At 52.7% G+C, this 21214-nt stretch overlaps 1 protein-coding gene across 4 annotated transcripts; it reads right to left on the bottom strand.

The window, feature by feature from the left end:
• Positions 1 to 243: 243 nt before the first annotated feature.
• Positions 244 to 20030, bottom strand: CDIP1 (cell death inducing p53 target 1). Of its 4 annotated transcripts, none has more exons than XM_032126438.1 (6): positions 19977 to 20030; positions 3502 to 3600; positions 2820 to 2918; positions 2287 to 2433; positions 1767 to 2031; positions 244 to 1522 (listed from the first exon to the last, which is right to left on the bottom strand). In XM_032126438.1, the coding sequence occupies exons 3-6, from the start codon at positions 2902 to 2904 to the stop codon at positions 1411 to 1413; spliced, it is 609 nt and encodes a 202-aa protein (XP_031982329.1). In that variant the 5' UTR covers positions 2905 to 2918; positions 3502 to 3600; positions 19977 to 20030; the 3' UTR covers positions 244 to 1410. The 4 variants fall into 4 exon arrangements, with proteins under 4 accessions (XP_031982329.1, XP_031982331.1, XP_031982332.1 ...); XM_032126440.1 differs by lacking the exon at positions 19977 to 20030 and adding an exon at positions 19531 to 19710; XM_032126441.1 differs by lacking the exon at positions 19977 to 20030 and adding an exon at positions 8297 to 8724.
• Between the last annotated feature and the right edge of the window lie 1184 nt (positions 20031 to 21214).

Here is a 21214-nt window from a genome sequence, read left to right as displayed (position 1 = left end):
CTGCTGTTGCCCCTGGGGTTTCCTTGTGTGGACGCCCATTGCCCTGCTCAGAGGACACAGGGTTTGGGGCTTACCTGTGTTGAGGGGGTTCCTGGTTGGGTAGGGAAGCTGCTGCTCTTCCTCCTATGCTTGTTACTGCTGTACCCCCACCCTGCCCTCATCCTCAGCTCCCCTGCCTTCAGCTCCCCTGCAGGCACATCTGCTGTGAATTTTGAACAGGAGCAAAGAAAAGATGTACACGAATACAGGGTCTGTTATTTATTTACATAAAAACACAGACTAGTGCCACAGTTCCACCCCTGAGCAAACAGCAGCTGCCTGTGCAGGCCAGGCTGTGTTTGCAGACCTGTGTACTGAGAGAACCCCCCCCACACTGCGCTCTGGGAGCGGCAGGGGCAGGGGAGGGAGGAGCAGTCCTGAGAGGCTGAACTTGGCTCCCAGGTCCTCTTGCCCCTGCTGTGGGAGTGCTGCTGGCAGCTCCTGTCGCTGCCTGCTTGCCCCTTCCTTCTGCCCCAAATGAGTGAGCTAAAAATACCCCCTACACTCACATGCAAGGAGGACCCTACAGACCCTGCCGGGCCCAGGATGTGGCTCCAGAGCTGCGGCCTGGTAACAAACTCCTCTACTCTACGTGCCGGGCAGCCAGGACATGCCGGGTGCAGTTTTGGCGCTCACGTTGCCAGTGGGGGCGAGGGCTGCTTGGGGCTGTCCCTGCCCCCAGAGCCGTGGTGGGGCTGGGAGGAGGCGCATGCAGCTGGAGTGGCCACCGGGCAGGATGGAGGTGCTGATCAGGGTGCAGTGCTGCGGCCAGGCCCCTCTCCGTGCTCAGAGGCAGCTCTGCCTCTTCTCGGGAAGGGGCTTTGCCACAGGGCTGGAGGGGGCTGTGAACCACACTGAAACCTGGTGTGTGGCACTGCCCTCTGTCTCTTGCCACTGAGCCCCTTCCTAAAAGTGCCACAAAGGCTGTGCTGCATCCCCTGAGGACACCATGGGCTCCTTGGGTTCCCTTCCTGGGCTCATCCTGCAGCCAGGCACCCCCTGCACTGTGGGACTGGGGTGGGCACCTCCAGCAGCTGTTACCCTTCCCAGGGTTGCTCCAGGTGAGAGGGGCCTCGCTCACACCCCGGAGCATAATGGGGTGCAGAGTGATGCCCCCCACTCCTGTGCACTGCAGGGCATCCCCCACACAGCGTCCGGGGCCTGGGCCCACCTCCCCTGTGCACCAGTGTCACCAATCCAACTATTCCCAGTGAGGAGCAGAGCTGGGGGCAGGTGGTGGCAGCTCTGCGCGGGAGGGAGCCGGGGATAACACATACACACCACCGGCGGGGGAAGCGAGGAGTGATGCACACGCGGAGACGGACGGCAGCGGGACAGCACCGGTGGCATTGCAGTGGCTCCAGGGTGCCGTTAGCACATGCGCTTGTACGTGTAGATATAGGCCTTGCAGTTGGGACACGTGTGTGTCACGTCCTTGAAGTCATCGAACAGGCAGGGGATCAGGCAGCAGCAGAGATCACACCTAGAGCACAGGGAGAGGCAGAGATGCTGAGCTGGGGCAGCCCCTGAGCACAGGGATCATTCTGGGCCATGGGCAAGAGATGTGAGAAATTGTAGGGGCTGTCACCCCAGGAACCCCTCTGCTGCTCCAGTGCCATCTCTGTGCCAAGGACCCCACCATGCCCAGCCAAGGCCACCAGCACTGGGGCTACCAGGACCAGGCTGAGCACCCACCACGAGGCCCCAGCTCTGCTTGCAGCACCTACCCCACGAAGCAGCAGAAGAAGCCAAGAAGGAAGCTCATGAGCCCAATCTCGTAGGAGATCTTGGTGGTGATGGCTTGCTGGCAGTGGGGACACACCGTCTGCACAGGGGCACCCTGGAAGATCTCCCCCTGCAGCACTGTGACTGTGGTGGCAGCTCCCGGTGGGACGAGCACTGTGGCTGTGTGGCCACCAGGAGAGGGGTAGGGGCCTGGGGCAGGGTAGTAGCCCATGTTGGGGTGAGGGCCTGGGGGTGGGTAGTACCCTGCTGTGAATGAGAAACATGAACAAGTGAGCACCTTTGTACATGGCAGGAGAGGCCAGATCCTTACGGGAGAGGCCCCCACCCTTTGAGTACAGACTTGGGGCCAACCCTGCTACAGGCACTGTACCCCCCACCCCATCCCAAGGAGCCTCGCTGCAAACCCCAAAAGGCAGCCCCAATCCCCTCTTTTGTCCCCCCATTCCCCGGGGCACCAGGAAATACGTGCTGCTGTGTCACCCAACCCCGTGCAGGACTCACCTGGTGGCACATAGGGCCCAGAGCCATCCGTGGGCATGTGGGGGGGCACGAACCCTGGCTGTGAGGGTGGCTCATATGGGGGGGGTCCAAACTCAGGAGGGGGGATGGGAACCCCCTGGGGCTGTCCCACCACTGGGGTGACACCCTCTGAAAGAAAACACAGAGTCAGCAGCCAAGGAGGCAGCAGAGCTGAGGGGAAGATGGTGTCCTGGCTGTGTGGTCAGGGCATCCACCCCAAGAGGGAAGGGAGACAAGAGGCGGGGGGCACCCCCTTAAGCCCCATCCTCTGGGCCACAAGAAGCCCAAATTCACCCCACAGCAGGAAGCAGTGCCAGGCTTTGAGCTGGGAGTGCTTCCTGCTCTTGTCACTGCCCGTAGGACCCCTCCTGCCTCCCCCTAGGGTGACATGGGGACAAATGGAGCCAGGCTGTGAGGAGAGGCCACAGCCAGGGCAATCCCAGAGAACCCACGCTGCCTTGGGTCCTGTCTGTTTGGCAATGTCGCTCCTGAGCAGCTGGGACACCCCCCAGTACCTGGTGCAGAGGGTGGGCCGTGCTTCTCTTCTATCAGCGGTGCTGAGGGGCCCCCCGGATAGGGTGGGGGTGGGTCGTTGGACATGGCTCCAGGCAGCCCTGCAGGGACAGAAGCCTTTAGGTGACACCAGCCTTTGGTGCCACAGGCACATGGAGCTGCATGGTGCTTGGGGACGGAGGTGACAGGTAATGGGGGAGGCCAGGGCTGGTGCCACCACTGCACTGGCCTCAGCTTCCCCCCCAGGCAGAACCAGGGGTACAGCCCCAAAGCTGGACAGGCTGTGACCAGGCAGCAACTCCAAGGTGTAAAATCTTCCTCCATGGGCCTTCCCTGTAAAGCCCACCTGGTGCACAGCAGCTTCTCAGGGCAGCTCTGGACTGCGTGGCCACACTCCAGGGCAGTGCTGGGCTGGGACGTGCTGTGCCAAGAGCCTTGGCTGCATCACTGGGGTACCACAGGTGGGGAAGAGCTGCCCACAGCCCCACACCTCCACCCTCAGTGACACAATGCTGTGCCCCAAGGGATGGCAGGACCACCACCGCAAGCCTGAAGCACAAACTCTGGGACAGAGGGTACAAACCCACAGAGCATTTCTAAATAAATCTCTAAATAAATCCAGTGAGTTAAGGTAAGGCCATATTTAACAGCTGGAGCTGTTATTTCACATGGAGTACAATATACCTGTCCTCTTCCCCACAGCAACAGCTCAGAGGCCTTGACAGCTGAGAGAAGCAGCTCCTCGGAGCAGCGTAGTTTGGAAGGCAGCCTCTTCCACTGGATCTGTGTAAAAGAAGATGGCAAGTCAATTACAGAGATGGAGAGGAGTCACAGCTGCAGCACTGTCCTGGCCACCCTGCCTCTCCCCGGGGCAGGAGCCTCCCCATGTGCCCCCTCAATGGCAGGCATGAGGCTCTGTGTCCTTGGCACGTGGCAACTGAGGCTCTGTGTCCTTGGCACTGGCACACTGAGATCCAAGGAAGTGCAACAACACCAAGAAACCCGATTGCCCTTTTTCCACCGGCTCAGTTATAGCTGGTAGGATGTGAGTAAATTGGAAAATCCAAGTGAGAGGCTGCTCACTCAATGCTTGGGACAGCTGCCATCAGGCATGGGACAGGGTGACACTGCTGTGAGAGCCCAGGGAGCAGTGCTGGGAGCTCCATCCTTCACCCCAACAGGCCAGGAGCAAATGTAGCCCTGCTTGTCCCGCTTGCTGGCACCAGTGTCACGTGCTGGGCAGCCTGCGCAGAGCACGCCAACCTCCCCAGCACGGCACAGCATGCACAGGCACCAGGCCAGGCAGCCAGTGCTGCCCCAGGCCTGCATTGCAGGTGTGCCCACAGAGGTGCCTGTGGGGCTCAGCCACCTCCACCTGCAGCTGCCGGGTCAAGCAGAGCCAAAGACTTGGCAAGCAAGGCAGGAAAACCCATCCCTCCCTCACATGCTTGGCTTTGCTTTATTCTACTTCTTTTTTCCCAGTTCACACTCCCTGCCACCGAGCAGCCTCCTGCAAGGTAACAGGAAATCTAATCGGTCCCTGGAGGAGCACCATCACCTGTTGCTGCTCACGGAGGAGCACACTGATCCCCCCAGGAGCCCAGCAGATTCCTGACAGGCACAGGGTCTCCCCCAGGAAGTCCGTATTTCCTGACTAGAATTTCTCCCCCAAGGTCTGAAGTGGTGTTGCAGCCACATAGCTTCAAAGAATAACATCAGGGTAGCTGGGGGTCATCTTCCTCCTGCTTTTTACTCCAATTTCTTCCTGAACAGCCCAGGGAAGCAGAGTTGCCATGGCACAGAGCATTTCCAGGCACACTGCAGAGCCTGCCTTCTCCTTCAGTGACCTACAAAGCTACAAACTGGGCCGGTGTTTCTTTTAGCTCAGTGGGGATGTGAAGAAAAGGAGGATTTATTCTTCTCAAAGTAGCCAACCACCCCACCCTGCGCATCCAGGAGCCTCAGACTTTCCCGTCCCCATGCCTGCAGGGGTTCTGGATGAGGCCAGCCCAAATGGAGTCCTTACCTGGGGACATCAGCCTGCCAGGGAGCTTTCCTGGCCCTCACAGGCCAACTGAACCCACAGCTTTTCTAACATAATAGATCTCCTCCCATTCCCACTCAGATGCTGCTTTCCCATAATGTAACATCTTTCAACACTCCCCAGCCTCACTCCCCCCATCAAAGCAGCTGGCAAGAAAACACAGGAGAGGAGGAGTCCTCCACCAGCCACTCCACCAACACCCATCAGATGAAGCAACAGCCCCAGGGTGAGCCAGCCCATGAGGGAATGGCAGCCACGAGGGTGACAGCCCATGGATCCCAGAGCCACACATGCACTGGGATGAAGAAGCTGTGGGATGCAGGGCTGTTCTGCTCGTGCTTGGCAGGCTCAGTTGCTCCTAATGCAATATTCTGCTTATTAAGAGAGATCTGTAAAGAGTAAGATGTTGGCTGTGTGCCCTTCCCAGGAGGAAAAGAAAGCCTGTTGCTTTTAAGCCTCTTAGAAGCTGTTTCTCCTGTGCTTTCTTTCATCTTAATGTGAGCAGCACAAAACCCAGCCCACTTCCAACAGAGAGCTCTGTGGGAAACGAGAGGGCACTCGGCTTCCCCTTGGCACTGGGCAGGAGCTACCCCAGAGCACCCCTCACTACCCTGGCACCAACAGCCCTGCAGTATTCCAAGATTACCAGGTTTAAGTTCAAGATCTGATGGAATCGCCAATGTCTTGTGCAGGTCCTTTGGAGCAAGGACACACTGCAAGATCCTAAGACTCAAAAGGAGCTGGTTATCATAGAAGGATGGAGATAGGAGATGCTATTTCCAGCTAAAAATGCAGATTAGCTCTTCTCAACTGGAAGAACAGCTTTTACCGGTTTCCTCTGCAAACTAACGACAGAGGGTAAATCCACTATGGAATCAGAATCATTACAAGCACTGCTTCCATTAAACACAGAAGACGGGCAAAGGACCCCCATGCCCCCAGGGAATCGATACTTGCTAAAGAAAATGAGAAGATTCCCATTAACCTGCTGGGGCACAGCAGTGTGACAGACACAACCAGGACAGCACAGCTCCATCGCAGCCCCCAAGCAGAAAGGGCTTGGCCCACCCTCGCTGTGGCCTCAATCCGTGTGTCCTCCCCTAGCTCTGTGCTCCCTGATCTCATTCCAGGCAGCTTTCGGGTGAGAAGAATAAAACCATCCTAGGTCCCCTGTCCAGATCAGAGGTGTAACTCTCAGCCCCAGGAGGTCTGTCTGAGGCTTCTCACACAGCGAGCACAGCCAAAGTGCTGTGGGGCAGCACATAACCCTGCCTGTGGAAACACAATGCTTTCTAATCTGCCTCCTTCCTGTGCTCAGCAACTCTGCATCCAGTTAATGAGGGACTGTAGAATCCTAGAATGGTTTGGGCTGGAAAGGACTTTAAAGCCCATCTCATTCCAACAGCCTGCCATGGGCAGGGACACCTTCCACCAGACCAGGTTGCTCCAAGCCCTGTCCAACCTGGCCTTGGACACTGCCAGGGATCCAGGGGCAGCCACAGCTTTTCTGGGCAACCTGTGCCAGGGCCTGCCCACCCTCCCAGGGAACAATTTCTTCCCAATTTCCAATCTAAACCTGCCCTCTGTCAGGGTGAAGCCATTTCCCTTTGTCCTGTCATTCCAGGCCCTTGTCCAAAGGGCATCGATCAATACCCTGAAGCCCCTGGTTCCCATTACTGACATGTTCAAAACTGATAGAAAGCAGCTTCCAGCAGTGATGAGAGAAGCTGATATGTCAGGGTCCAGTGTCCCATGCGGGCTGCATTCCCTCTGTTACATCACTGCAGAAACAGTTCGGGATTCAAACACTGCAAGAGGAAAGGTCTGCACATCCCACCTGCTTTCCAAACAGGTAAGGTGGGCACCACTCATCAAAAACAACTGGTGTGCAGTGGGACCAGGGAATATCGTGCCACCAGAACAGGTCCTAACACCAGAAAATAGATAATGCCACAGAGAGGACAGCCACAGATTAATTCCTCCACTGCCTGGAGACACAAAGATTTGGTCTGCTAATGCCATTCTTCCCCAACAGCAACTGTTTGTGCTTCAAGCTGCTTCCTCCTGGATGAAATCTCCACAGGTGAGACAAACCTGGCAAGGGCAGAGCAGATGCTGGCAGATCCAACTCACGTGCAAGCCCTGATGGTGCAGTGCTGGCCCCGGCAGCTCTGAGTCAGCCTCACAGCCCCACTGAGATCCATCCCAGAGGCCAAAACAGCCTGTGCTGTCCTTGCTCCTGCAGCACTTATAACTGAGACCCACAGCAGCTCAGCTTTGTTTTCTCTATGGGAGCAGTGGCTCCAGCCACTGAGACAGGAAGCAGCGTTTGTTCGTACTGAACCACATTCAGTGACATGAACACTTCAATAGCTGCTGCTGCACATTTTTGGAGCTCTTCCTCCACAAAAAAAAAACCCCAAAACCTTCTGATATTTGAAAAAAGAAAAAAACCACACTAAAATTCAATGAATAAAAAAGAGAAAATATACGAGCACTTTCGGCTTCACTGCACATCAAAGAGATGCAGATTCCAATTTCCAGGCTTTTGGAAATACAGCTTTAAATGCCAAGAGTTCTGAAGACGCTGGGCCCTCACTGAGCCCAGCACCCTTCCTTTAGAAACAGGAACAGCATTGTGGCCAACACCATCCCAGTTTTCCTGACCCCAGGAAAGATACCCATGTGCCACAGGCTATGTGCTCCAGAAACTGGGAAATACCGAGACTACCAAGGGGTATGGGCACAAAAGGCAGATCACATGCTGGCAAAATGTCATTTGAGGCAAAGTCTGTTACTCTTCAAAAGGGGCTTTAGGGGCAGCAAGGAGGGAGAACCGAGCAGGGTGTGCTAAGGGGGGCAGAGCCATACCCTGACTGTGGCAATCCCAATCACCCTCCTCCACAATGGCATTTCTGAGCGGCAGCCTGGAGCTGCATGTTCCCTGTGTTACACCTGTGCCCAGAGCTCACAGGGATGTTGCCCTCTCCCTGGGCTGTGCCCAGAGCTCACAGGGATGTTGCCCTCTCCCCGGGCTGTGCCCAGAGCTCACAGGGCTTTGCCCTCTCCGTGCTCATGCCCGCTCGCACACAGTTCACAGGGATGTGGCTCAGCTCCCACCGCACGCAATCCCACCGGACAGCTCTTACCTCCAAAGGAAAGACAGCAAAAATCTCTGCTGAACACGCAGTTATCAGTGGTTATTTCTGCCTGGTTTTTATGCAGAACAACAAAAAGATGTTTTCCCTGCAAACGGGCCAAAGCTCCCCCTCAGCTTTGCCTCTTCCCATGCGCATTTGCTGCCTCCAGCCTGCACACCACCTCCCCAGAACCAGGAGGGGAGGAATAAACAGCACAGAGTGCTTCAGCCTCCTTCAGAAAGAGGATGTCCTGGCAATCCTTGACCATGTACCCGGTCCTTTACCCGCTGTTAACCTTGGCAGCACCTCCTCAACTCCTCATCCCGGTCCTGGACAAGGCAGCAAGAGGGCGCATGTCTGCAACGCTCCGCAGGCGCCGATGGAAACGGAAACCCAAATGAAGGACTGAAGGAAAGGTCTGTTCTTTTTCTGAGCAACTCAGCTGTGTTTTCCCAAGTCCAAGTCACTGCCAGAGAGCGCAAACCCACTGTTCAGGAACATTCAGGCTGCTCCCAGAACAGCAGATTTCTCCCACACTTCTGCACTAGGATTTCAGCTGCAGAAAACTGCTTCTTCCAGGAGGGTCAGGCTGTTCCTTCAGTGCGGGCACAGAAAGCTCAGCTGGCAAGGCAGGCCAGCAGCTCTCCTTTAAAACAAAGGAATGCTGGAGAAGAAGGTTTTTCACCATTCAAACCAGGTATGTCACACAGCCAAAGCTCCCTGCTCTGCTCTCCAGTATGTGAATCTCCAGAGGAGCATCCCCATTGCAGTTGTTTACCTGGGGACCTTGGACATATCGTTTGACCTTCTGTGTGCCACCATCACCCAGCAGACAAATCACCTCAGAGCAGGATCCTTGCTGGGAGCCAGGTGCTGTATCCAAAGCAAGATCTCTCAGGGCATTAAATCCAAAGCACAATCAGATAATCTCCACAGCACAGCCCCGGCTCAGCTGTCCTTGGCCAGAGATTCAAATTACCACTTCCAGCAGCTCCTCCGCATGGGTATCAGGAAAACCAGACACAAAATCCTCCCTGCTTAAGACAAGGAGGCTTTATCTGCAACACCCACAAAGGGTTACATGCAGGAGGAGCGCTTGCAGGACCTGCTGCTGCCTCTGGGATTCTCTCCAGTGCTATTCACCTCCGGATGGGCTGACCAAGCGCTCTTGGCTCTTCACACTGGGGCTGCAGAAAAAGCCTTGCCAGGACCTGGTTAACCTGAATATTTAAAGAAAAACCAGCCAAAATGAAAAGAACAAACTGGGGTAGTTCTTTCTGTCTGCTGTTGGCTCCCAAGACGTGGTACGCGGCTGTGGGAAGCATCACGTGCTGGCAGAGCTCACGGTGACATCCAGGAGCCAGGAGGGGCTGCAAGGGAGGAGAGGTCACAACCCCACACTTCAAAACTGGACTCCAGCTTCCACGTGTCAGGACACTGGGGAAGGCTCAGGTGTACACAGAACACTCTGCACCACCAGGGCAGCTGAATTTGGCCCCCAAAAGCCAGTTTTCTAAACACAGAGCAAGCAGGGAGCACACTGCAGCCAGGCTGCCCCCAGGCTGCTACTGGCCCTAGAAAACCCCCTCTCCCACTCAGGAAGTGCTCACTGTTCAGACCCTTCCAGCTGGTGTCCTGGCTGCAAAACACCAGGTGTGCTCATGGATGTGATTAAAAAAACATTAAAGATAAACCTGAGTTCCTCTGCATCCTACCAATGTGCTCCAGAGAGATGAGAAAAGGAGGGTGCTGCAAGCCAAATCCCTGGGGAAGCAGAGAGCTTTTCTGTGAGACTTTCACTGGAGTTCACAAAGAATCCAAGCTAGCACTTGATAACATCCATGGGAAAGCATCCAGTGATACCAGCAGCTGTTGCCTCCAGTCCTCTGTATCTACTTAATTTTCCCCAGGAGGATACATCCTGCATTACATCATCCCTTTGATATCAGATAATATCAGTGATAACACAACCTGCCAGAATCTCAAGCAACTAAACCCAACATCTACTCCAACACTGTGTTTTAAGGTAGCATCAAACACAACTGTGCCACAAGAGTAGCTGTTCATTTAAACAAGCAAACAAAAATACCCCAGCTCAAGAAGCTTAACAGCAAGCAGAAGCCTCAGGAGGTCGGGAGAAGCTCCACAGCTGCCAAGGACAATCACAGATCCGAGCTCACCTCTGACGGCAGCCCAGAACAGAGGCTTAAGGATGACTTAGGAAGGGATCAAAGGCAGAGATGTCAGTCCCTCCCACTCCCAGCACTCGTGGTTTTGGAGACTGGGCAGCTTGGAGATTCTCCATGGAGCATTCCCAGTCACCAAGTGCTGCCACAGCCAGAGCAGCAAGTTCTGCTCTTCAGTTACCTACACAAAAAAGCATCTCCTGCTGTCAGCATCTGCTGCCTCCCATTTGGGGGACACCAGCACAGAGAAGGTGACTATACGAGTACACACTATGTCTCACAGCCAAACCCAGGGTTTTATAGATTCCCTTTCCAGCACTAAACTAAAAATATTTTATTTCTTTATGCACTCATTCTTTCACCTCTCCCTCCTTCTATAGAATTTTTTGAGAGAAAGTGAAATAACACAGCTACATCATTGCTGAATCAAACTGAGTAGATGTGTGACGTCCATTAAATGACACAGTGAGCTCCAAGGGAGGAGGAAATTAGAATCAGAGATGATCAGCACTTTTGCATTTCAGTTTCAGAATTAATCAGAGCCCAAGAGCACATTCAGAATTCCCGTGCAGATTTTGCAGCACAATGAAATAATTTTGAATATATTGGTGGTGATTCCAGATCCATTTTCAAGTGCTGTACAAAACATATGCCATGGTACTGATGTTCCCTTATCCTTAAGGAAAGCACCAGCTCGCTGCAGGACTGGCTCCAGTCTCCAACATTAGCATTTCCCATGCTCACAGATCCCCCTGCCTCGGCGCCAGAGAAGCTGCTGACATTCAGATTTAACAGTTACAATGTCACCTTGCACTTTTTTTGAGGACTAGTGTGAAGTGCTCTGTGTCACTCAATTTTATGTAAGGCCAAGGCTCACTCTCTGCAAAGGAGTGTGGTTTGGGGTTCAGCAGAATCATGTGTGTAAGGCCTGAGATCTCTTCTGAGTCCCACTGCCAACAAGGAGGACCCACATGCATCCAGAGATGTGCACTGAAAGAACTTTTCCGTGCTGAAGCTGCTCGTATTACCACACTCACTTTCTTGCTCCCACAGAACTTCCCAGTTCCAGACTGGGACTTCTCTTGGAGTTGCCTAGGGCCACCAGCATGGGGCTGGACTGTCCCATGGCATTTGGACAGGAGGAGAGTACCTGGCACTGCCCTGCTCCCAAGCCCAACTCATGTGAGCTGCTCAAAGACAGATGACAATGTCCCAGAAGGGAAAACCCTTGGATTAATCAACAGTCACTGAGTGTGCCCAGTGCTGGGCACCCCTGAGTCACACACAGCTCCTGCCATCCCCAAGTCTCCCTCCAGTTCCCACCAGGCTCAGCTAGTCCACACTGACTTCCAGGTCCAGTGAAGTCATTTTCACTCCAGGCATGACTGTAGTTTCAATTTGCAGCACCAGTTCCTGCAACTCTTTCGTAACCCCTTCCCCAAAGCTCCTACTGAAAATCTAGGACAGAGCTGGACCCCGAGCAGCCCTAACACACACAACACCTCACCTCAGGTCCCTGCTCTAGGCTCTTCCAAACCCTTTCTCTGTCACAGCAACACCCCACTGCTTTGCTGCTCCATGAAAAGCATCGCTGGTCAGAGGGTTTGGAACAGTCCAGAGGCCGGGTCACTGCTCCCACAGCAGAGGATGGGACTGGGGAAGATTCAAGCCCATAATAGCAGGATGCCCTCAGGGCAGGTAAATAGCTCAGCTGCTCAAATCCTCTCCTGAGCCTGAGGAAGACGGAGCAGCTGCCACAGTTACTACACTAAACAAGCTGGGAACTATTTTCCCTCACATCAGAACAGCCCAGCAGGCAGCTCCAAACTGAGCTCCCACCATGCTAAACCATCCTGAATCATGGCAAGGAGAGTCTGAAAGGCTAAATTAATGCTCCCTATGGCAGCCACAAGCTCTGGGGGAAACCTTCGTTCCCAAAACACAAATATGCTCAGATAACACCTCTGTGGAAGACCTGCAACAAGCCCAGAGAAAGAGCTGATATTTAACACCAGTGGAAAGGGTCTCTAGTCCCCACTTGCTCAAAGACCGTGAAGATTTTGGAGGAGCTGAGTGGTCCCAGCAGTGCAGGTGGGAAGGACAAGCTGACGCTTCAGCACAGGCCCAGACTCCTGCCAGCACTTCCTGATATAGCACAAAGCAGAATAAAGGCATTAAGTTAATTAGGAGACAAACCAAAGATGCCTCTAAGAAAATGGCATGCACACACCAGCAGCAGCTTTTTATCCAGTGCTCAGCTAAAAACACAAGACCAGAAGAGTGGGCAGCAGCCAAAATCCCATCCCCACTGCATTCCTCTACTCCATGTTCCAGGCTTTATCCTCCCCGCCAACACACAGATCCAGCTCCCCTTTTGCCATGAGCTGGGTGACTGGGACCCCTGAGGACCTCAAAAGCATCCCAGGTTGGAGTCATTGCAGCAGGGGTATAGCGTTGGCTCTAGTCCATGATTTCCTCCCAAAATGGAGCTGCACTGAATCCCATGGGTTCCTTTCCCTCCTTTAAAAGGGTGCCCTGCTTCTCATTTGGAGAAATAATCAATACAATCTAACAGGCTGCTTTTCATTCATCCCCAGCCAGAAATCTAATCTCCTGTTAACAGCACAGCCCTGAACACACCATTTATCTGCAGCGGGTACCAGCACGCGTGGATTTTACAGCTGTAGAGAGTGGGGCTGCCTGCAGCACAAGGACTTAATTTATTCTCAGAAAGGCTAATTTAATCTGGCAGTGAATGTTCTCAAAGCCTCCTCACACAGAGCAGCTTTTCTCTTGGTTGGCTTAACAACAATACAGCATATCCAAAAACGTGGAGGGATGCTAAGGAAGAACACTGTCCCTGTGTTTTGAGCCCTCTAGTCTGAGAAATTTCTCTTGGTAACTACAGGCTTTCAGAAAACAGAGTCCCTCTGGTTTTTTAAAAAGCCAACTGTACTTTCAAGGCAAAATATACAACAGTTTAGGCTATTTCTCCCTCACATACAACCGTGTCTTGACAGAAAGAACTGGGCTCTTAATAAAACTAAAACCCAGCAAAGATTGTTTAGCTTTAGACAATTCATTCACTTCCAACTGCATATCAAGAGCAGCAGCCAGCACACCTGGCTGGGGGTGCTCCCTGCCACAGCAGGTGACTTTCCCCAGCCTGCACTACAGATAAATAAACCTCAGAACAAATTCAAAAGCTTTTTGTTTTAAAAGGCTGGGTAACTGCACCATGAAGTATTTCAGAGAGCATCCTTCAGCTTCCCAGCCTCTGCCATCTGCAGGGGGGCAATAAATAAGCCATCAGAAAGTTTTTTTGTTGTTTTTAAATTCCGTGTGGTATTTTCCCTTTACCTGTGACAGAGGTAGCATGTACCCAGAGCCAGGCTAAGCCACCTGATCCTGCATGGACATGGCATCACGTGCTGGTCCTCACCTGGATCCACCCCCTGCTCAGTAGATCACTGGAAAGCCAAGCACAGCTCCTTGGAGTCAGAGGGGCTCCAACAAGGCAGATTTAAGCTTTACAATAGACAGAACTGTAGAGTCCTCCACACAGGACTGTCACCACCATCCTGCTGGGAAAGAAAAGCTGCTGCTGTGCAAAGCCTGGATCATGTCAGAGAGGGCTCCTTTGCTATGAGGGCAAGAACGTGCCCCAGATGACATCCAACAATTTAGGGCGAATTAGCAATGTGGGAACAAGGCAAAAATCAGAGGGAAGCAGAGCATTTATGCAGGCCACAGGAGAAATAAAGAAGAAAACAACACAACACTCCCCTTGTTCCTATCTGTCAGGAGTTGCTGTCCCAAGAATAGCCTATTCAGAAACCAGGAAACTCAGAGAGCAGCAGGGAAGGGCTGAGTCATGGCCATTTGGAGAAAAAAAGAAACAACCCACAACAAACCAACCCAAAAGGCAAGGAGAGAAAACAGGGGACAACAGCTGTTCTGGATTGTGGAGATATGAACCAGTCAAACCAGAACATATTAGTCAATCTTTATTTTCAAAAGCTCTGCAAACACATGGTACTGCCATAAAAAGCAATTGACCCTCCCTTTGCTACTGGGAAGCAAATTGTTGTACCAGGAAAAGTTGCTGGTGCTTCCCGGCACCAGCCCCTGGGCACAACACCCCCTCAGCCATGCACAGCTGCCAGGACAAACTGCTCCCAGTTTGTGCCCTGATTTTTGTTCCTCTGCAGCATTAGCATCCAAATATCCCAAAGATTTACAGGCTGGACAAGTCCTTTCCCTTTGGAAAAGCACATCCATCTCAGGGATGCTATTAGCAGAGGGTGAGGAGCCATTTCCCTTCCCCACAGTGGAAGAGCACGAGGTAAAACATGACTTGGATGGGTTTCCCACAACTCTGTGGACAGATGAGCCAAAGCCAAGTGCTCCCATCTCACATCCAGCCTCAGCACTGCCTGTCTGGACCCCAGAAAGGCCAGGCTGAAGTTAGGTTTTGCTCAAGTCTTCCCACAAGACAGTCTTTGTTCTGTGACCTAAATGAAATCAATTGTACAATAATTCTCCCCAGCACAGCAATCCTGTTCACTCACCCATCATCTGAAAGATTACACCTGCTCTCCAGCTGTGGGACTCTGGGAGGAAGGGATTTCTGAGCAACGAGGGGCTTATTTTTCATACAATTCCTTGATGATCTCTCACAAATCAGGGAATGGGGTGGGGTTGTGGCTATCTTTTCAATCAAACAACTATGCTTCAAAACATATTTGGAAAAACACCTTTTAATTCATTTTATCTTGCCCTGTGAGGTACTGTCAGATTGAAGCTGCAAAGGTAGGAAGTGGGAAGCCCCTCAGAGCTGCTGCATGTGGGGAGTGGGTTAAGACAAAGCCTGCTGTCGCCAGACTGTGGCAGATCACCTGTGCTCAGGTGTAACTGCTCACCTTTCCCAGCTCTGGGAATGGCTGGGAAAACCACAACCCCTTCATATGTAGGCCCAACCTTGACACTAAGTCCAGAATGACAGCTCAAGGAAACTGTCCCAAAGCAAACAGGCTCTCATGGTTCAGATTGTGAGTAAAATTCCTTTCCTCTGTGACCACACAATGCAAGGAGCAAATAAAGATGAAATACAGTTACAGCATGGGCTGATGTGCATGCATCACAGTAAGATGGGATGGATGGAATTTAGGATTGTAAGACAATGCAGGATGAACAGTAAATGTGTAAGCTTAAAGCAAGAATACTTCTTCCAAAAACATCTTTCAAAACTGTTAATAGGAAGCCAGGCTGTTAGGGCAAGGTAGGGAAGATTTTTTTTCTAAATGCAGAGACTGGCTATCGAAGAAGGTTCAGGAACATACACAGGAGGGGAAGTTTGGGGCAGTGGGACCCCCATCTCAGCACAAATGCTTTATCCTAAAATCTGTAGGAGAACTGGGTAATATTCTATTTTCTTATGTACAAAGAAGGCAAAGGACAGAACTATTACTAATGCACAGTAACTTTACTAATCACAGTAAGTAACAAATAAATTACTTAATTTGCACAGAAAGCCACAGCTCAACTCTTCATTCTCTGACGATCTCAGGTTCCACCGTGCCAGGTGGTACAAAGTCAAACATGCACTGCCAGCAGCTGCTCTGCACAGTTCCTAAGACATTAATCACATTGCCACCTTTTGGGGCTATTTCTTTTATTTTCTTTCTCTAAATGCAGGCCTGCTAAGAGAGCCCAGATTAAAGACAGCTGCACTGAAGTGCCTCACGTGGAGATGTGCAGCATGAAGCACTTTGCTCCTGCCTCCATCCTCCACCCAGATCGATGACCAGAACAGAGCTGCTCTCAAACAGCTGTTTCTCACCACCACAAATTCACAAATTTGAGACTGCAGCCACAAGGCAGCTCAGAATGAATGGGCCCAAAGCAAAACTGTAACAGCAGCCGAGAGTCTCCCTGAGCATTTCACGCCAGAAATAAAAACTGAGCTCCCCCTGCCTCAGAGACTTTATTCTGGTGAGAAAATGGATCGTGGCTTCCTATGGCAGCTGCTCCAATTGCATTCCTTTTGATCAGAGGAGACAGGTCCTATGCAGAGCATGTAAAGATCTGACACTGCTCATGGAAGTGGCACAGCTTCTCTCCAGCTGTGAGATGGATACCCAGTGCTGTTTGGGAACAGCAGGAAAACAGCAAGGTGAACATCACATCCCAAGGCAGAAGTTTCTCATCATATGTTTTTTGAAGGAAAAAGTGTACACAGACCTCTGTGTTTGCACACTTGTGTGCTCAGGTGCCTTGCTCTGAAACCTTCAGGAGAGTGGATTGGCTCCAGGCTGGAGTCCTCTGCCTGTATAAGAGCTGCAAAATCAGGTCCTGGAAGCAAAACCAACCAAAAACCTCCAGCGCTTTGCAGAACTACTGAAGTTCCCACTACAAACCATCACTGTTCTTGTATCAGGAAAAAGGGAAGAGTAGTGGACAATTCAAGTCCTTTTAAGGCATCACTGACTGCTGCTAAGAGCCACCAGGCACATCAGCATCTATTTGCTGTTTCCCAACTCTCCTGTCCGCCCTCTGTTCAGCAGCTTTGCATGGACCACTCTGGGAGAACACCTTCTGAGAAGTTGGCACACGTGTCTAGAAACTCAGATATATTCAGTCCTGCCGCCTTTGTCATTATTTTAATCTCCATATTATGCAAATGCTATTTATTGCCTGTCTGGCTCACCTGGCAGCCACCAACCTTTCCTGGAAAGGTACAGGAAAACTTTCACATGGTACATTCAGCACATGTACAGAGCCCTGGTAACAGTGGCAGGAGTGAAGCACCAGCCCCATTGCAGACCCCACAAAACCCACTATTTAAAAAAAATTTAGTTTCTTTCAATCCAGGATATTCTCTCCCAATTAAAGCAATCATAAGAAATCAAATTGTAGGGGTTTATAATATACCACAAACAGACACAGAACACTGAATTTCATACTTCTCTTTACCCACAAGCAGAAAACAAGTCTTGGATCAGAGCAGATACTAACAAGTTTGTGTATTTCCTTCCAAAACCACTCATCCTCATACTGGAAGATCAACCACATCCTTTGAACCCATGCATTCATCTGCTAAATTCACATCTGAAAAGGAAAAAAAAATATTCTTTTATATAATAAAATCATTTTCATCCCTTCTTTGCTGTGTTAGTAAGACCATCAATGGCAACACTTCTGCAGGTACCAACACTGTGACAAGGACCCAAGCTCCCCCCAAAACATACAGATGTTGTGGACAGGCTTTAGTCTGGCCCCTGGCTGAACATTCCTCATCTACAGGAGCACCTTAGCTGTGCTCCCAGAACGTGTTTGCAACCTGTGCTTCATCCAGAAGGAAAGCAGTGCCCATTGTGTGGCTTCCCAGGCACAGAAAGAGCTGATTAGGAAGCAACCTTCAAAAACTCTCATAAACACTCATAAAGCAACACCAGGTGCTGAGAGACATTCTCTCTCCCTTCGTAACTGCAGCTGAGACAGAGCAGAACAGAAACACAAGGAAGTGAGTTTCAGAACTGAATTTGAGGTGCAAGACCTGTTGAGGGAACACAAGAAGCTCAGCATGGTCTTCCATCTTATTAGGAAGGGCTCAGGTTCTGAAATCAGAGAAGCTCCCTCATTGTTACCTGTCCCTGTCACACCTGTGGCAGGATGTTTTGGTACTCGGTAGGAACACACACATCCCCATTCCTAGCACCAACCTGAGTCAGCCCTGAGCAGACACGGCCACAGCGGTTCCACCACCCCTGTAAGAACAGCTGGGAACGACTGACCACGTTTGCTCCACTTGGCATTGCTTGGGGACATCTGGGGACACTGCTCCATCCCCCTGCCCTTGTTACAGCCATGAAGTCACTGCCTGCCTACCTCCAAGCAGGAATTAGCTCCTCACGTAACACCTAAGGAGAACAGAGCAGGTATATCGCTAAACACTTCCACGGATTTCCTGGGGCACACGGATGTCACCACAACGTTGAGACAGAGAAGCCTTTGGGAGAGGGAAGTTTTCAGCCTGTGCTTTCTACGTGAGCTTGTTTAGCTCCTAAACGTGAATGAATGACATACTGTGGTTATATACCACGCTATGTCTACGTAACACTCACTGTAGTTTTCCCTGCTGCCTACTCTGGTCACACTGTGAAATCAGCAGGGCCCCTGCTGAAACTAAAGCCCCATTTTAAGTACTTTGGGTGAAGGGAACAAACAGGAGGCTCTTGTGCATATTCCCAAAGAGTTTCTCAGACAGTTCTACATACAGCCCAAACCCACTAGAATTAGAATTTAAAACATTAAAATCATTGTGCCTGACCTCGTCTCTACCACCTGATATTTTAGGCTCAGCCTAGAATGTGACAACTGCCAGTCCCCTTCTCAGTTCTCACTGGTGCAAGGAGACCACCTCAGAGCAGCTTTTCCTTGGGCCAAGGGGCACAAACCTACACTTGCAGAGACCTGGAGAAGTTTAACCTTGAGCATGGCTCACGTGGAGGATCCAGAGGACACTGGCATGGCAGTGTCCATCCCAGCCTGCATATTCCCACTCCTCTGCAGAGCCCTGGAGCTCTCCCCAGGATCCCAACCTCATTCCTCTGTTCAGCAGCAACCACCACTCCCTGTGCTTTTCCTAAAGCAATCAAACACTGCCTTACAGCTGTTACCCTTTACCTCTCCAGTCCCCTTGGGAGGGAGAACCCAGATCTCACCATTTTAATGGTTAGAAACCTCCCAACTTCCCACTAATGTTTATTCCTTGGTTGCTGTGCCACATTATACATTAACTGAAGGAGCTCTCCTTATTTCACAGTGCCAGTGTGCCAGTATCATCCCCACCATCATAATTTCTCTTCCTATTTATCAAGACATCTCAGCTTCTTTCAGCTCCTCTAAAATGGGCTCATCCTCCCTTATCACTGGGCGAGCTTGTCTCTGACAAGCAGAGATAACGGGAAACACACATATTCGTTCCTAGGCCTGCTTCCCTGCTCTCCCAGGATCTGTCTGGATCGCATTTGCTCCTCTCTCAGCTGTGCCCTCCCTGCAGCCCCCGTCGTCCTCCCCGCCAGCTCACGACCTCGGCCGGGCAGCAGCGCTCGCCTTACACCGGGAAGTCTTTTCCCAAGTACACGACCTCGCTTTCCACCCGATTAAATTTCATCCCAGCTCTCCCGTCCCAACCCCTCCCGGCACTGCTGAGGGCACAGAGCTGAAGCTTTGTAAGATTTTAGCAGTACCCTGCGACAATTTGTCAGCGTTAAAGGCCCGTCCGAGGCCAGGGCTGCGTCCCGCTCCTCTCCCGGCCCATGTCCCCATCCAGCCGTACCTCTTCTGCCCGGCTCCGTAGCGAACGCTCCAGCCACGGCGGAGCACCGAGCCCGTCCCTCGGCCTGCCTCCTCCTCACACAGTTAAACAGGGGTTGATTTCCATCCCTTTTCTTCCCAGCAGCGTGGTACTGGTCTTCTCCTGCCTACGTCCCCGCCTACGCTCAGTGTCCCCTCAGCGCCGAGTGTCCTCCCGTGCTCGGTATCCCCCTCCGGTTCTCAGTGTCCCCCTCCGGTTCTCAGTGTCCCCCCCGGTGCTCGGTGTCACCCCCCGGTTCTCAGTGTCTCCCTCCGGTATGTCCAGCCGGCCCCGCTGCCGGAGAGGCCGCCGCGGCCTGTCCGGGGCTGAGGGGGCCCGAGCCGCCTTCCAGCCGCGGCCCCCGGCCCCGCAGCCCCCCGAGTCCCGCCGGCTCCCGTGCCCGACCCCCACCGCCCACGGGCACCTACCGGCTCCCGGCGGCGGCTCCGGCACCTGGCGGCGGCGAGCGGGGCGGGCCGGACTGGGCGGGCGGTGCTGCGGCGGGGCGGGCCTGGGCCGCGCTGGGCCAGCCGGGGGCCGGGCCGGGCCGGGCCGGGCCTCCTCTCGCTCTACTGGACAGCTCCGGGGAGCCACAGAATTAGGGAATTACAGCGCAGTTTGGGTTGGAAGGGGTCTTGAAGATCATCCAGTTCCACCCCCTGCCATGGCAGGGACACCTTCCACCAGACCAGGCTGCTCCAAGCCCCGTCCAACCTGGCCTCGAACACTTCCAGGGATGGGGCAGCCACAGCTTCTCTGGGTACCCTGTGCCAGGGCCTCACCACTCAGACAGGGAAGAGTTTCTTCCATATATCTAACCTTAATTTCCCCCTCTTGCAGTTCGAAGCCATTCCCTGTTATTCTGTCACTCCATGCCCTTGCCCAAAGTCCCTCTCCTGCTCTTTTCGAGCCCCTTTAGGTACTGGAAGGAGCTCTGAGGTCTCCCTGGAGCCATCCCTTCCCTGTGCTGCCTTCCCTACCAGGTGTCCCAGCTGATGCCACACATGATGCCCTGCTCTGGCAGATGTCCTGCCCCACACAGTGACATGCCCATGCCATAGATTCTGCTGCCCCAGCACCAGGGAGCCTGCAGAACCACGATGGCACCTTTCTGGCTCCAGTGGTCTGAGCTGCACTGCAGGGACTAATTAAAAGAGCAGTATTCTAAGAACACAGCCACAGGTGGTTTCAGTCACTTCTCACCTGCCCCTAGTGCTCCAGAGATACTTGCTCTGAGATTTAGGTGTGTTGGGTCCCATCCTGCCCTGGCAGCTCTGCCTGGGGTCACTCTGGGCTGGAGCACACAGCTCCCACTTCCCAGGCAGTAATAGCCATATCCCTTGCAGGCTCCTCTTCTCTATTCCCTGTGTGACAGTGAGTGGCCAAGCTGCAGGTGACAGCAGGACAGGCAGGCTGTCTCCATGTCAAGGCATGATGTTGTGGGAGACATTGCCACAGCACCAAGTTCAAGTTTAGACTCTGAGTGGGAAATGCTGTAGGTAACATCAGAAATATCTGCCTCGCTCACACCTTGCAGCAGAAGAATGTGTTGTGGTGGCCTTGTGCCCTCCTGTCTTCTCCACAGGCAGCGTGGGACTGGCATGCAGCAATTCCAGCACTTCTTCATCCCTTGTGAAACCTGGCAGCCCCAGGCCAGTCCCACCTC

The sequence above is a fragment of the Corvus moneduloides genome, chromosome 16 (genome assembly GCF_009650955.1).
Source record: "Corvus moneduloides isolate bCorMon1 chromosome 16, bCorMon1.pri, whole genome shotgun sequence".
In the NCBI taxonomy this organism is placed as follows: domain Eukaryota; kingdom Metazoa; phylum Chordata; class Aves; order Passeriformes; family Corvidae; genus Corvus; species Corvus moneduloides.
The sequence above is the reverse complement of the archived record's forward strand: the minus strand, read 5'-3'. Positions and strand labels throughout refer to the sequence as shown.

Excerpts from the sequence above, each read along its gene's own strand:
- CDIP1 (XM_032126438.1), bottom strand. The coding sequence starts at position 2,904 with ATGTCCAACGACCCACCCCCACCCTATCCGGGGGGCCCCTCAGCACCG. Across the intron at positions 2,434-2,819 it reads CGGCCCACCCTCTGCACCAG|AGGGTGTCACCCCAGTGGTG; the intron begins GTACTGGGGGGT and ends GTTTTCTTTCAG. Across the intron at positions 2,032-2,286 it reads TGGGCCCTATGTGCCACCAG|CAGGGTACTACCCACCCCCA; the intron begins GTGAGTCCTGCA and ends TCTCATTCACAG.